Here is a 12,125-nt window from a genome sequence, read left to right as displayed (position 1 = left end):
TCAAATAAATATTTCTGACCGTAAAGCTGAGCGGGAGCTTCAACCGAGCGTCAGTTTTCGGAATTAGGCGGCCACGTTCCCGGATCTCGTTCACGTTGTGCAGGGGAAGCGCCCGGACTGAGCTCCGCAGTAGAGACAGAGACCCGCTCGCTCGAAGGGCGCGAAGCTCCGCGATTTTCTCATGTGGTTTCAGAATTGTTCCTCGCGTAGTTCCGGTTGCCCTGAAGCATGTTTACCCCCTTCTCCTCGATAAACTCCAAAAGAACGTCTCAGGACGCTCTGAAAATCCTTGTGAGGAGTTCACCGAAAGAAATCGATGCAGGCTCTTGTTCTTCGGGTCAAGGAATATTCAGGAGCGAGAGCATACACAGCGATCCTCCAAGTGGCTGCATCTTCAGCACGACAGATAGGAGCAATACAATATTCCCCAATGCGGCGCGGAAACCCGGTAAGTTGAGAAGCAAGTATTCAGAACGATATCCGGACCGTTGGCTGCCCTTCGAGCGATATACTGTTTCGACATGAAGGCAGACCTGACCCTTGCGTCGATACTGAAATCTTCTCCCCGATTAAGGTAGCAGGCTGGGTCTGAAGCGAGTCGTGACGAAAACGATGAATGAGGGTCCCCCGAACAAGAAGGAACGAGAAGCTACCCCCCTGCCGAAAGGGACTCGATGCTTCAGCGTGCTGTTCGCTAAACCCCAGACAAAGAAGAATAAGACCTGGGAGAACGACGGCTATCTAATCGTGAAGAATAGTTCCCTGACGCTCAAAAGTACTCAGGTGTGTTAACTGAGGAGATATATCATGATACGATCGCAAAGTTCAGGAGCTCGAATACGTGAACCGATCCTCTAATTATCTAATTTCCCCATAGGGCGATATCGTCTCCTGTGGACGGCTCATCAGCCAAGTTCTTGAGGAAGGCAATCAGTTCGGAGTCGGGGATAAGGTCGTCCAGATTCAGGACGAGCTCCTCGAGCTGCCGCTCACAATTCAAGGCTGAGCAGGAGCTACCAGGCTTGGCTCGGCTCAGCCTGTCCTACGACGCTTCCTCTGGAGCACCTAGTCATTTGTACATGCATACGGACCCTCTCACCATATCTTATTAAAAGGGAGTAAAAATCTGTACCCCATGTCCCAATCAGTCCATACGGGGAGGGAGAAAGGTCATCCGCGCCAAAATCGACGAATGTCCAGGATCTGTCTTGAAGAGGCACCATGCTCTCGCATGTCACCATATTCCAATATTATCTCCGCGATCTCCACTCTGTAAAACGCGACAATGAAGCCTAAAATGTTTCGTGAGTTGCACCAATTTGACACTGTTGTAAAATTGTACAAAATGCCGACACTCTTAGTTTCGTCCAAAAATCCTACGGTTCTCCTTAGACGCCTCGTAGAGGCCGGATCACGGGACATCAATCCGAAGTGAAAAAGCTGCAATTAGTTTCTTGGAAGTGAGACCTTCGACACGGGATCTCATGGAGACGGGATCCGCGATGAGTCTCTCATACGCCGACGTCTCTTATATGGAGTTTCTAATGACTCAGGAGTGCGTGCGGACACGGGGAGCGGCGATGGGAATCAGTATTTCACTCGCGTATTCTCTCATCGGAGGGCTCGACTATAGCCGGCTCAGTGTCCCTGCTTTTGCATTTTCCGATTCTTTGATTGACATGCGGTCTCGACGCCTCATTGTTCGGGAACCATGCGTGGGGAGGCAATGCGGCCGGTAGGATTACTAACCGATGCGAATAGTGTGACGGCCAATTCATATCCGAGGCGCAATAATTGAAAGTCTTGATAATTTATTGAGTAATATTCGAATTCGTGGACCTTGCTGCGCACCAAGCGGCTGCTCTGACATTCCGGACATGAATTCTATTATGGGGCTTCTCATCGAATGAGCTCTCAACCTAGGGACAGTGCTAGCGCGGCGGCTCCGACTGCCAGCGAAGGCAAAATTGACGAATCTCATCAGCTCGGACGGCTTCAACGAACTCCGTAGCCTTCCCGAGTGGTTCTGGCACCATTGACCGTGTCGTTATCCAGTTCTCGTTCCATAACCCCGGGCCGAAGGCTAGTAATTCGATTGTGCCGCTGGCGTCGCCTGGGCAACGTCGGAAAATCCGATTCTTCGAGTAATCTTCATCCTACGAGAGCTCCCCTGATCGATTCGAGACTTTACGACGGTTGCGAAATTTTTCGATTCCAATTTGTGCTCCATTTACGAGTTGAAGTTTCCGAATCGGTACATTTCTCTTCGATCGAGGCGCGCCAGGAACTCTCTCCTTCTGACAGTTCGCCGAATCGTTCCGCCGTGTGCGACCCGCCCAGCTCTTAGTGCCATCTGATTCACGAATTCTCGTCCGTTCGTTCGACGACATAGTTTCATTAGTAAGCAATCGGCTAAGAGAGAGGATCGTTCCCGACCAAGCGAACAACCGAAACTTCCTCGAGAGTTCTTGTCATCAGCGTGGACCGGAGGAATGGGTGATATCACGACATCTGAGGTTAGTTCGACAGCACCCAACGTTCAACTCGAGACAGCTCACCAGACATGTTCACACGGATTTGCTTCAGCATTCGATTCGTTCCAATCACGTCTGAGTATCCTGCTCGAGATTGTCGCCCTTGGTTCCTCTGCGTCGAGAGACGTATCAGCAGACAGAGGGAAGGTCCCTCTGTCTAGGGATCGGGGCCCGTGGGGGCCTAGCTGGGGTTCCATTTCTATACGTCAAGTTCTGAAACTTGGAGTCAATATGCTCCCAAGTTGCGGAAACATCCTGATTCCGATACATATCATGCGGGATGGTGATCGGGCTCCGGGCCCAAGGAGGTTCCGGTACTCGGGGGCACGGAGACTAAACTCCTTCTTTGTTCCAGTTCGTTGTGGACGAAGTCAGTACCGTCATTCGAGAGGTGAGTCCGACTGATTCTCATGATTTTCGAATAGCTCCTAGTGTTCGCACGGGAACGTCTGCCTCGGGAACCCGACCGACAAGAAATACTCGGAGCAGCGTCTCATGGGCAATGTTTTGTTCCTGTCGAAAGAGGCTGCCGCTGACCGTGGTCCCTCGGAAAAACACACATACGCCCCGAGATTAAAATGTCTCCATGGCCTTTTGCATTCAATCCATGATGAGTCGTCCATCCGATGTTCAGGTGCCTACGGATTGGTATAGATTTCATCGGTGAATCCTTTCGGCTATTTCTCCACTCATCAATGTCCCCCTCATTCGGGAGATGCGGCGGTGACCTATCAATTACAAGAGGCGAACCTCTGGGGCATGACTGTTCAGCCGAATGTCTAATGTCGAAGTCCGAGGGAATTGGATACTATTGGACCCCTATCGTCCCAGCAACCGAGTGCAGAAAACGTTCTGGCGAATGCGAAACGAGCCGAGCCCACCAGCGGGGCTCGGAGATTCCGCCTTTCGCCCCGCAAACAGATTGCTGAGTGACTCGCGTCAAAGCGTGGTCACCGGTGTGGCTCCTTTCTTTTTTTGTGATGACAAGCAGTATAGAGCTCGATTGCTTCCAACATTCCTCGCTTGACCTTGATTCGGATCAGAGCGTGGGACTTCACAACTGTACCGATTTTCTATGAATACAGAGTCATCATGAACGGTTATAATCTTCGTCCAGCGACAACGCTCGGCAGCCTATCCTAGGGAGTCACCCGAGCTTCACTCGGAATCAGACTCCGTCGACCTTTAGGCTCGCTCTCACCGGAAGAAAGCGAAAAAGGGCCTCTGAGTACTCGGGGGTACCTACACGATAGAGCTCACTGAGTGAGCCCGTCCACATCTGGCAACCGACTATTGGCCGCCTACGTCCGCCCCTGCATTAGGGCTTATTAGCCTAGATGTGAAGCAAGTGACGGTCGGAGGGCAGGAGTGAATCCTTTTTCTGGGTCACGGCCTGGTCACTCTCGCAGTAGATGTATCCTCGGACTCTTCCGCGCGGGAATCCTGAGCCTGTCGCGTTGTGTCAGAGCTCGTCATCATGGTCGGAACGAAACTCTATGCTCCCGTCGGCGGGGCTGTAAATTAGGCGGGATATGAAACTGACTCCTAATCGATTTTTGCAACGGTTTGTTTTTCCTGGGCCCTAGAGAATAGTGTTCTATATTCACTTTCTCTTTCCCCCAGGCCGTGGAACAAATCATCGGTGGCAACATCTACCAAGCGTCGAAAGTCCCCCAATGGACCAACACCACCGTTGAGCACATACTGTCTCAGTTGACGAAGCAGAACAAGCAATTGAAATATGTCGGTGAGTCGATCATTCCGTGTTCCGATCTTTGTCATTTAGCGAGACCTTGTGCAATGAAATAGAATAAATGAACAATCCAATCTGATGGAGACTCTGATTTTTTCAGTCACTTGTGTCATAATGCAGAAGAATGGCGCAGGTCTGCACACTGCAAGTTCCTGTTTCTGGGACAATACGACGGATGGTGAGTGTCTCCTGATCTCCTTTACGGATATTCAATAATCATTCTGTGGATTCTCCATGGAATCGTTGACCATCCCCGTCCTTAGCTCTGCTCATTCTTTCCAGGGAGCTGCACCGTTCGGTGGGAAAATAAAACCATGTACTGTATGGTTTCCGTCTTCGGACTAGCCTTTTAAGCAAAGTCATTTTGTTGAGGTTGTTCGTCAGTGCAACACTTTTGATGAGGATATTTAGAGATGCTCTTGGTCAAGAGCAGTCATCCACCTATGAGAATCATTCAGCGGCCAATCAATGCACAGATCTTTATGTATAAATAAATAATAAATGAAGCCGGAATAGTTCACGAATTTCAGTTCGGGCACCGCTAATATAAATCATACGTTTCCTGATCGTCGATCAGTATCGTTGGCGGATTATTAGGTGTTCATTGAGTTGTTTGGAGAATAAATGGCTTCTGCGAGTGCTTCCGGACGAAATTATCATGATGTGGACTAGAATCGGGAGACTTTTCGAAAGACGGCAGTAAGAAGTCTGTTCGATCATAATCAACGATAGAGATTTAATGTCTCACCGAAACGATAAATATATAATCTTGATCTATCCAAAAGCCCAGTGGGATGAAAACATCGAGTTTTTCGATCCTTAGATCGTCAACCAGAAAGATCACTTCTTTGCTGGAGACTGGTTGTGAAGAAGCTGTTGATCCGCAGCATGCCATCTTCGGTCGGCTCGTAGAACTTGATATCGTCAGTTGACTCGGAATCGTCCAAAATGCTCTGTCCGATGACCGGATCGCTGAATAAGTCTACGCTCTCGGGTCCTGGCATTTCAAGGAATGACCGTCGGATACAGCCCAGCTTCAGCAGAATGTCAACGAGGTCGATGACTTGAATGCTTGGCTCGACGACAGAGCAGAATCTATCCTGGAGATCGGCTTCGGTTATACCTGGATGATCACAGATGAACGAGAAAATAGCGAGGAGCATCTTCGTGAATATGTTGACGTTCAGGCTGCCGTCCGGACACTTCCACATCCGCGGCACAAACAAAAGAGGTTTGCAGTTCTCGAGCTGAGCCGAGATGCATTTCATCTGTCGTCTCCGCTGCCGATGGTTGACTTCCGTGCTAGCCTGGGGTCGTTCTTCCACCGGAGGCGCATCTTCCGTCGTGCTGCTCTTGTTCGAGCATCGAATACGCTTCCTAGGTCTCATATCGTCCATTGCGGTAGACACTCTCTTGCGCATTTCCTTCGGTATTCGATAACTTTTTATGAGCCACGGATTGGAATAGGCGAACGCAACGAATCTCTTCTGGTTCACGCCGATAGGCAACAATACTTTCAGATCACAGAGAATGTTGGTGATCTCCTCTAAATAACTGAATTTTCCCGACTGGATAATCCATAGCTGCTGTAGACTGAGACCCACTTCTTTAGACGCGAGGACCAGTCGGTAGGTTTTCATCGCGAACTCCAAATCGCCGGCACCGATCTTTTTCGAAGATTTGAACTCTTTCTCGATAACGGCTTCGGCGTCTAATTCACTCAACGAAGGATCGTAGTAGGACTTCAACCTCTTGATTATCTCCCCGTGCAAGTCGTTCCTGAGGATATCGCCGCCCTTCACCTTGTGGTGATAGCAACCGAAACTGAGGTCGGTCTCTTCCTTGAGTGCGCATTTTATCGGCAGAGGATTCAGTCGCATTTCCTCGTCGTAGCGAATGTTCTCCATATAGTCCATCATCCGCTCCCGCGCAGCCAGAACGCTGCTCCTGCTACTGTTCACGGTGTTCTTCGGATTCACTCTCCCGGATCCCTTACGGAAAACGAACTCTATGGGGCTCTCGCGAAACTCGTAGGAAACCTCCGCGAGCCCGTGCAAGGAAAGATGAGCGAACAGGATCATGAGCGCCGGCGTCGGATTGTCGTCGGCTATGTCCACGGTGCGGTCACGCTGAATTTTCTGCATCTGCTGACTCATCGGATTGAGCACTTCGTCATGGTACCGAAGTTTCATCATGAAGTACCATTTGAAGCTGAGACTATATGGCAGACCCGGGAGGTGCAGAATGCGATCGCACGTTTTGTAGTTCTTGCTTTTTTTCCTCGCGATCATCTGACTGTCGGTGAGGCCTTTGAGAACGACTCGGAGGAGCGGATCGGGATACCTCTCGTAGATCGTGTAGAGAAGATACGACCAGTTCGTCTTGCCATCCAAGGCGAAACTCGCGATAAGGATCGTGGCCACGGTCGCCTGATGCACGTCGACGACATTCAACGGCTCTCTGTATCTGAACGCGGTCCTCGACTCCTGGAGCTCGTCGACCTCGAAAGAATCCACCTGCTTGAGGTCGACTTTCGAGGAACACTTCACTCCCTGTCGAGACAAGGACTTGCGAGCGACCTCGATCAGATCGAGGAATAACTTGTGCTTGACCTGTGCGTTGACGCTGTCCTGGATTTCTTCGATCCGCCTCATTATCTCTGGCTCGCGCATGATATTGAAACGCATCGCTCGAGCCACCGCGTTCTTCTCTGGATACTTGAGCAGTTGTCGGAGCCGGCGAACGCTCGCGTGCCTCGTTTTGTCGTGACAGCTTTCGGGAAAGATGGACAGAAGCAAGTCTCGGAGCTGGGATGCCGGAACGACGAGCCTTCCATGGTCGGGATAGACTACCGAGCTCAGAGTTTTCACCAGGAGTAGGATATAGTCGTGTTCGGCGCGCCATTTCACTCGTTTGAGATTCTTCATGTTCTTCAGAGCTTCGACATCACGTTCGTCGAGCTTGACGGCTTTCCGTCCCTCCCGCTTGTACACGCGCTTGTTCCTGATAATGAATTCTTTCCGTTTTTTCACGGGAGGATTATTCGCAATCGGCACGCTTTCCGGGATTGCGAGCGCTCGCGACGGAAGCGGACCCTTGACATGCTCGTTCTTTTTGACCTTTACTCGGAACTGTTGCTCGATGACTTTGAGCGCCGTCACTGTCTCGAGGCTTTCTTTGAGTTTTTTGTGCGATTGACGCACAGCCGACCAGTTGGCTCTCCGATGCGCGTGCAGTCCCGAGTCGAAGCCGCAAGCCCCCTGATGGTCTCCGGGCGGGAGACCTCCATCGTCCAAGCCAGCGCTGTCGAGATCATAGCGTCGCGCAGCCTCGACGAGCTCGGGTTTCTGACCGGAAGCGTAGGCGACGTACGTCTGCGACGCGAGTTTGCTGTACATTCCCAACGGTGTGCTCATGCAGATTTCCTCGACCCGGGTCCAGAAGGCGAAAATGTCCTGCTCGCTTCGCAGGAAGAACGACTCGAGCAGGAAGTCTTTCTCGTCGAGGCCCGTCTTCAGGAATCCCGTCCGTCCGGTCGTGTCGACGACGGTGATTTTCCTGTTCAGGAAGAACCACACCTGATCTTTCTCTTTGTGTTTCTGTGGTCCGAAACGCCCCAGACCCATGTGACTCAGAGTGATCGCTTGCTCGTGCAATTGATAGAGCCAGCGTCTGTTGAAGAGCAAGAGGTCGCGCATCTCGTCCGGGAGGTACCTCAGGAGATAATGTTGTTTCACGGGATCGCCCAAGTACTCTTCGATGCCAGGTACTTCGAACATGACACTGGAGAGTTGAATGAAGAGCGACAGAGGGCACAGTAGCCACGCATCGCCCAAGATACACCATCCTGGAGAGCGTTCGGCTGCCAGCGGAGGAATGAACTTTTTCCACGACACCTCGTCGTGGTAGCTCACGATAGCGTCGATGCTCACCAGGGACCCGCGGCTCGGAACCGTCCCGTCGTAGCTGTAGAGCAGGTAGTGCAGGAATTCGTACATGAGCTTGGCTCGTTTGAATTTCGGCTTGTAGCCGTATTTCTTCGCCATGGCGGGATTCGGTGTGGGATAGCTCTTCGGCGGTCCGTCGTCGGGCGCACACGTTAGAGCCTCGCGGGTCCTCGGCGGATTTAGCGGCTTCGTCTTCTCGTTCAGGTGCCACATCTGGATGCAGCCCTGGACGAGCTCGTGGTCGTCGCCGACGTCCGAAGCGCAGATCATGAGCAGCTCGCGCTCGCCTTTGCTCGTGTCGAGTTTGCAAACGACTGTGTTTATGTAGCCGGTCTCGTCTAATTTCTGGAGGATCCTCTCCAAGCTGTGCTTGCACAACTTGTCTTTGAGTCCGGCTTCCTGCTCTTCGCGTCGGAGGATTTTCAGAAGTCTGTAAGGTTGCGGGATGACCTTCAGCTCTCGGGTGAGCTCCACGATACGCACGGCCCGGCTCAGGGTTCTCTGGGTTGCGAAAGTCTTCTTGATGTCGGTCGAGTTCGTCTGGGCGACCGTGGATCCCTCGCCGGCTGTGATCGCTGGGGGTTCGATTCGTTGGAGCGCCGAATGGTTCACCCGAGTCGTCACGTCGGCGTAGACTTTGCTCACGTAGATTGTCACTTGTTGTCTACCGATGGCGACGCAATGCGAACTTATTGAGTTTTCCTTGCAAAGCGTCTTGATGATGTTACGAACGAAGCGACGGGGCAAAGCGAGATGTGAAGCCAGTTGCGCCATGGTCATGCCCGCCGCACCGGATCTTTCGATCGCCTGGAAGAGACGCAGATCAACACTATCCGATCATCTGACTATTCTCAGAATCTCTCTTCTATCTTCAAATAATCATCATCATTACACAGAGCGGGAGAGTACGGATATTCGGTCTCCATGTGCCAAACGAACCGGCTGGTACTCACCCGATATCCGCTTTGGATCGCGGTGTAATTGAACGCCGTACGGCTACCGTCGTAGATTCGATTTATCTGTGAGAACAACGTGGCGTGCTCTTCGGGTCCCTCGATTTCGTCTTTGAGATCGTCGTCTTCATCGACTCCACCCTCTTCGAGTTTTACTTCCGCTTCCTGGGCCGCTAGATACTCGTCGAATGCTCTCCTGTTCAACTGGATGACTCTTGCCAGACGGACGCTTTGAGCTGGAAAACGACCCTTCGTTGGAAAACTGAGCCTCTGTCGTATCTCACCAGTCAGTCGGTGAGTCGAGGGTTCACTATCCATTCAAGCTCGGAATAGGATGGGAGACATCGGATTCACGCACCTTTCGTTATGTAATCCACTGGGGTTGCGTCCGGCTTGTACTCCCTCCAAGAGATGGTTTTGATTTCGAATATGTTCTTGTGAGATCCTCGGATGATGCGCTTGAAGATGTAACCGTGAATCGAAGGCAAATCCGCCTTCATGACCGAAATTTGCTCCCAATGATTGGGTTTTTGCAATAAGTATTCGGCGGCATCGCGGACGGCTTTATCTTGCGGAGATTCTATACGCCGGAAGAACCTGGAGAGTCGCGGAAATAGATTGAGTTGATTTTGGATCGGAAGAATGTCAGACAATTGTCATCGAAATTCCATGAGTCATGAGGCACGAACCGCCGCAGATGCAAGAGGTTCCCGGTCTGCTGCTTCCCGGGGAGGTTGATTCGACAGCTTTGGGCGACGACGAATCCGTAGGTGACCAGTTTTTTCTTGTAATAGAATATAGTTCCCGGGCTCTCTCGGAATACCTGTAACGACAGAGATCGGCGGTCGCCTGAGCTTCGTTTCTGGACGGATAGGAGGAAATGAATCCAGAGGATCCGAAGTGATAAAGTTCGGGAGGACACAATATTCTCGATCTCAATGTAGGTCGATACCTTCATAAGACCGTTAGGTCCTGGAGTTATTTCGCCGTTGTATCGAGAGCGTCCGACCCGCTCAAGGAGGCAGTACATGACACCCCTCATCGAAGATATTTCGTCCGATTTCACAGCGGGGCCACACAGCGTCTGACGTAGTCGGAGAAAAAATCCGTAAAATATCCCTTCTCTTTTTCTCTCTGCATTCACACAAGACGATGAGCATGAACTTTACCCTCGATCGAGTCGCCTGGTTGGCGACGATGACATGGTCCCAGCCGAGAAACTCTTCGGCCTGCTCGAGATTCTGTAAGTTCGGATCGCCCCGGACCGATTCTGAAATGCCGGCGGCAGGATGTCTATTAATTCATGTATCGACTTATCCTCTCGGAGTCCGAATGGGGATTAAGGAATAAAGCTCTTTACCTGTCACGTCGACTCGCGTATCGAAGGTCGCGCAGCTGCCCATGACGCTTCCGTTGTTTTTGACGGGCTGCGGGAATATTTTTCTATCAGAACTCGTCTCAGATATTGAATACCATGCTAAACCCCATCCGGTAAGCTATACAGCAGAGAGGTGGAAAAGAGAACACTCAATGGGTTACCCACCCCGAACGGGTACGGATCAACTCGGGGGGCGTAGTTTGCCTGTGTGAGGACCCCCATCTCGTCCATGTATTCCGGAGACATACGATCGAAAATCACACTATCGGGACGCGGTTCGGGCAAACGATAAAACTGAAGTCGCTTATCACGCAGGACCTGGAAGGGTCGATATACTCAGGATTAGAGCTGTTGGAGCCGTCATCATATTAGATTCTCCGGCTACAAACAAAAAAAGGAAAATGCCTCCGTCATGATGGGGATCTCTCCGCGCGATCGAGGACGGACCGTCGCGTCGCTCACATCAGATTACCTTGCCCCAGATGAACTCTTTGAGCTGATCGTCGAGCTCACAGCCGCCTTGTTCAACATCGTATCGCTGCTGCATGCGGCTCTGTGGGAAGAGACGAGAATATTCTTGACTTGAATCACGCCAGAGAGGTGTATGATCCCTCCACGATCATCAATTATTCCCGCTTGATCCTGAAGAATCGAGATCGTCACTATGCATCACTTACCCATAGATTGGGGAGCGTGGAGCCATCGAGGCCTTCCAGGGCAACTTCCTCCACGACGTCTTCCGAAACTGTCAGCAGATTAAGCATAGTGTTCCTTTTTCCAGTGAAAATGGAAGACAGGCAGCAGCGGCGCGATGCCGACGTTCTTCTCCGAGCAGTTCGAGAACGAATTTGAGTTGGCCGAGGAAATCTATCCGACCACGGAGAAAGGATTCACATCGTTCCGCGCTGATCGATGGATTCGCACTGAACCATGGAACTTGATTCTCATGATCGTTCCATGATATGGTGAACCATACTCTCTTGGTGTTGCATTTCTTTCCGGTGAGTTCAGAACTCGGAATCACGCTCTCGTGTTTGTTTACATCGACACGGCGCCCTTCCCCGGTCCCTCTCCACTTTTGGCTCTCCATCGCTGGGCTTCTCCGGGGACGCGCGCAACTCGCAATCATTAGCTCGCGTGTGTCGGACATGGGAGATCATGGGATTACGGACCTCGCACGTCGTGGAGAGCTCGCGTCTGTTGCAACTGCTCCATCCTAGCGGTCGGAACTGAGAAAAAGCGGCCAGGACGAACCTGCTGGAGACTTTCAGTGACCCAGCTGGCCCGATCGAACCGTATGAGCATCACTCGGAGGTGCGATCGTCCTCATCAGGTCACCCCCGACGTCGAACCGTCGGACCCTGGATCTGTATTCCCGCGTCTGCAGCCGTGATCAAGAGCTCCAAGCCACACCGGCAGAGAGTGCGTAGAATCTTCGGGCCGAGTAGAAGTATCAAGCCGATCCCATCTCGAAACCTTAACACCGAGTCACTGAGAACCGAGATACACCGGAGATTGTGGCCGAGAGACATCGCGGAGCACCCAGATGGTCAACTGATG

The 12,125-nt window shown here is 51.6% G+C and overlaps 3 protein-coding genes across 3 annotated transcripts; 2 read left to right on the top strand and 1 right to left on the bottom strand.

The window, feature by feature from the left end:
* The first annotated feature begins 228 nt into the window (after nucleotides 1-228).
* LOC114828389 (uncharacterized) lies at nucleotides 229-1,006 on the top strand. Its single transcript, XM_029112337.1, has 3 exons — nucleotides 229-448; nucleotides 575-783; nucleotides 878-1,006. Exons 1-3 carry the CDS (start codon nucleotides 229-231, stop codon nucleotides 1,004-1,006), a joined length of 558 nt encoding a protein of 185 aa, XP_028968170.1.
* A 1,357-nt stretch (nucleotides 1,007-2,363) lies between these two features.
* Nucleotides 2,364-4,924, top strand: Dlc90F (dynein light chain 90F). Its single transcript, XM_018640653.1, has 5 exons — nucleotides 2,364-2,516; nucleotides 2,890-2,925; nucleotides 4,158-4,281; nucleotides 4,388-4,465; nucleotides 4,570-4,924. The coding sequence occupies exons 1-5, from the start codon at nucleotides 2,493-2,495 to the stop codon at nucleotides 4,638-4,640; spliced, it is 333 nt and encodes a 110-aa protein (XP_018496169.1). The 5' UTR covers nucleotides 2,364-2,492; the 3' UTR covers nucleotides 4,641-4,924.
* Nucleotides 4,925-5,112: 188 nt separating this feature from the next.
* LOC108864622 (general transcription factor 3C polypeptide 1) lies at nucleotides 5,113-11,329 on the bottom strand. The gene is made up of 10 exons (XM_029112326.1): nucleotides 11,243-11,329; nucleotides 11,038-11,118; nucleotides 10,731-10,883; nucleotides 10,548-10,614; nucleotides 10,357-10,457; nucleotides 10,140-10,271; nucleotides 9,877-10,010; nucleotides 9,546-9,784; nucleotides 9,188-9,423; nucleotides 5,113-9,041 (listed from the first exon to the last, which is right to left on the bottom strand). The coding sequence occupies exons 1-10, from the start codon at nucleotides 11,327-11,329 to the stop codon at nucleotides 5,115-5,117; spliced, it is 5,157 nt and encodes a 1,718-aa protein (XP_028968159.1). The 3' UTR covers nucleotides 5,113-5,114.
* Between the last annotated feature and the right edge of the window lie 796 nt (nucleotides 11,330-12,125).

The sequence above is a fragment of the Galendromus occidentalis genome, unplaced genomic scaffold, assembly GCF_000255335.2.
Source record: "Galendromus occidentalis unplaced genomic scaffold, Mocc_1.1 scf7180000077495, whole genome shotgun sequence".
Taxonomy (NCBI): Eukaryota; Metazoa; Arthropoda; class Arachnida; order Mesostigmata; family Phytoseiidae; genus Galendromus; species Galendromus occidentalis.
Note: the sequence above shows the minus strand (reverse complement) of the source record. Positions and strands in the feature narration are given on the sequence as shown.

Excerpts from the sequence above, each read along its gene's own strand:
- LOC108864622 (XM_029112326.1), bottom strand. The coding sequence starts at position 11,329 with ATGCTTAATCTGCTGACAGTTTCGGAAGACGTCGTGGAGGAAGTTGCC. Across the intron at positions 11,119-11,242 it reads CCACGCTCCCCAATCTATGG|AGCCGCATGCAGCAGCGATA; the intron begins GTAAGTGATGCA and ends CTCTTCCCACAG. Across the intron at positions 10,458-10,547 it reads TACGCGAGTCGACGTGACAG|AATCGGTCCGGGGCGATCCG; the intron begins GTAAAGAGCTTT and ends CCGGCATTTCAG.
- Dlc90F (XM_018640653.1), top strand. The coding sequence starts at position 2,493 with ATGGGTGATATCACGACATCTGAG. Across the intron at positions 2,517-2,889 it reads GTGATATCACGACATCTGAG|TTCGTTGTGGACGAAGTCAG; the intron begins GTTAGTTCGACA and ends TCTTTGTTCCAG. Across the intron at positions 4,466-4,569 it reads CTGGGACAATACGACGGATG|GGAGCTGCACCGTTCGGTGG; the intron begins GTGAGTGTCTCC and ends CATTCTTTCCAG.
- LOC114828389 (XM_029112337.1), top strand. The coding sequence starts at position 229 with ATGTTTACCCCCTTCTCCTCGATAAACTCCAAAAGAACGTCTCAGGAC. Across the intron at positions 449-574 it reads CAATGCGGCGCGGAAACCCG|GTAGCAGGCTGGGTCTGAAG; the intron begins GTAAGTTGAGAA and ends TCCCCGATTAAG. Across the intron at positions 784-877 it reads TGACGCTCAAAAGTACTCAG|GGCGATATCGTCTCCTGTGG; the intron begins GTGTGTTAACTG and ends ATTTCCCCATAG.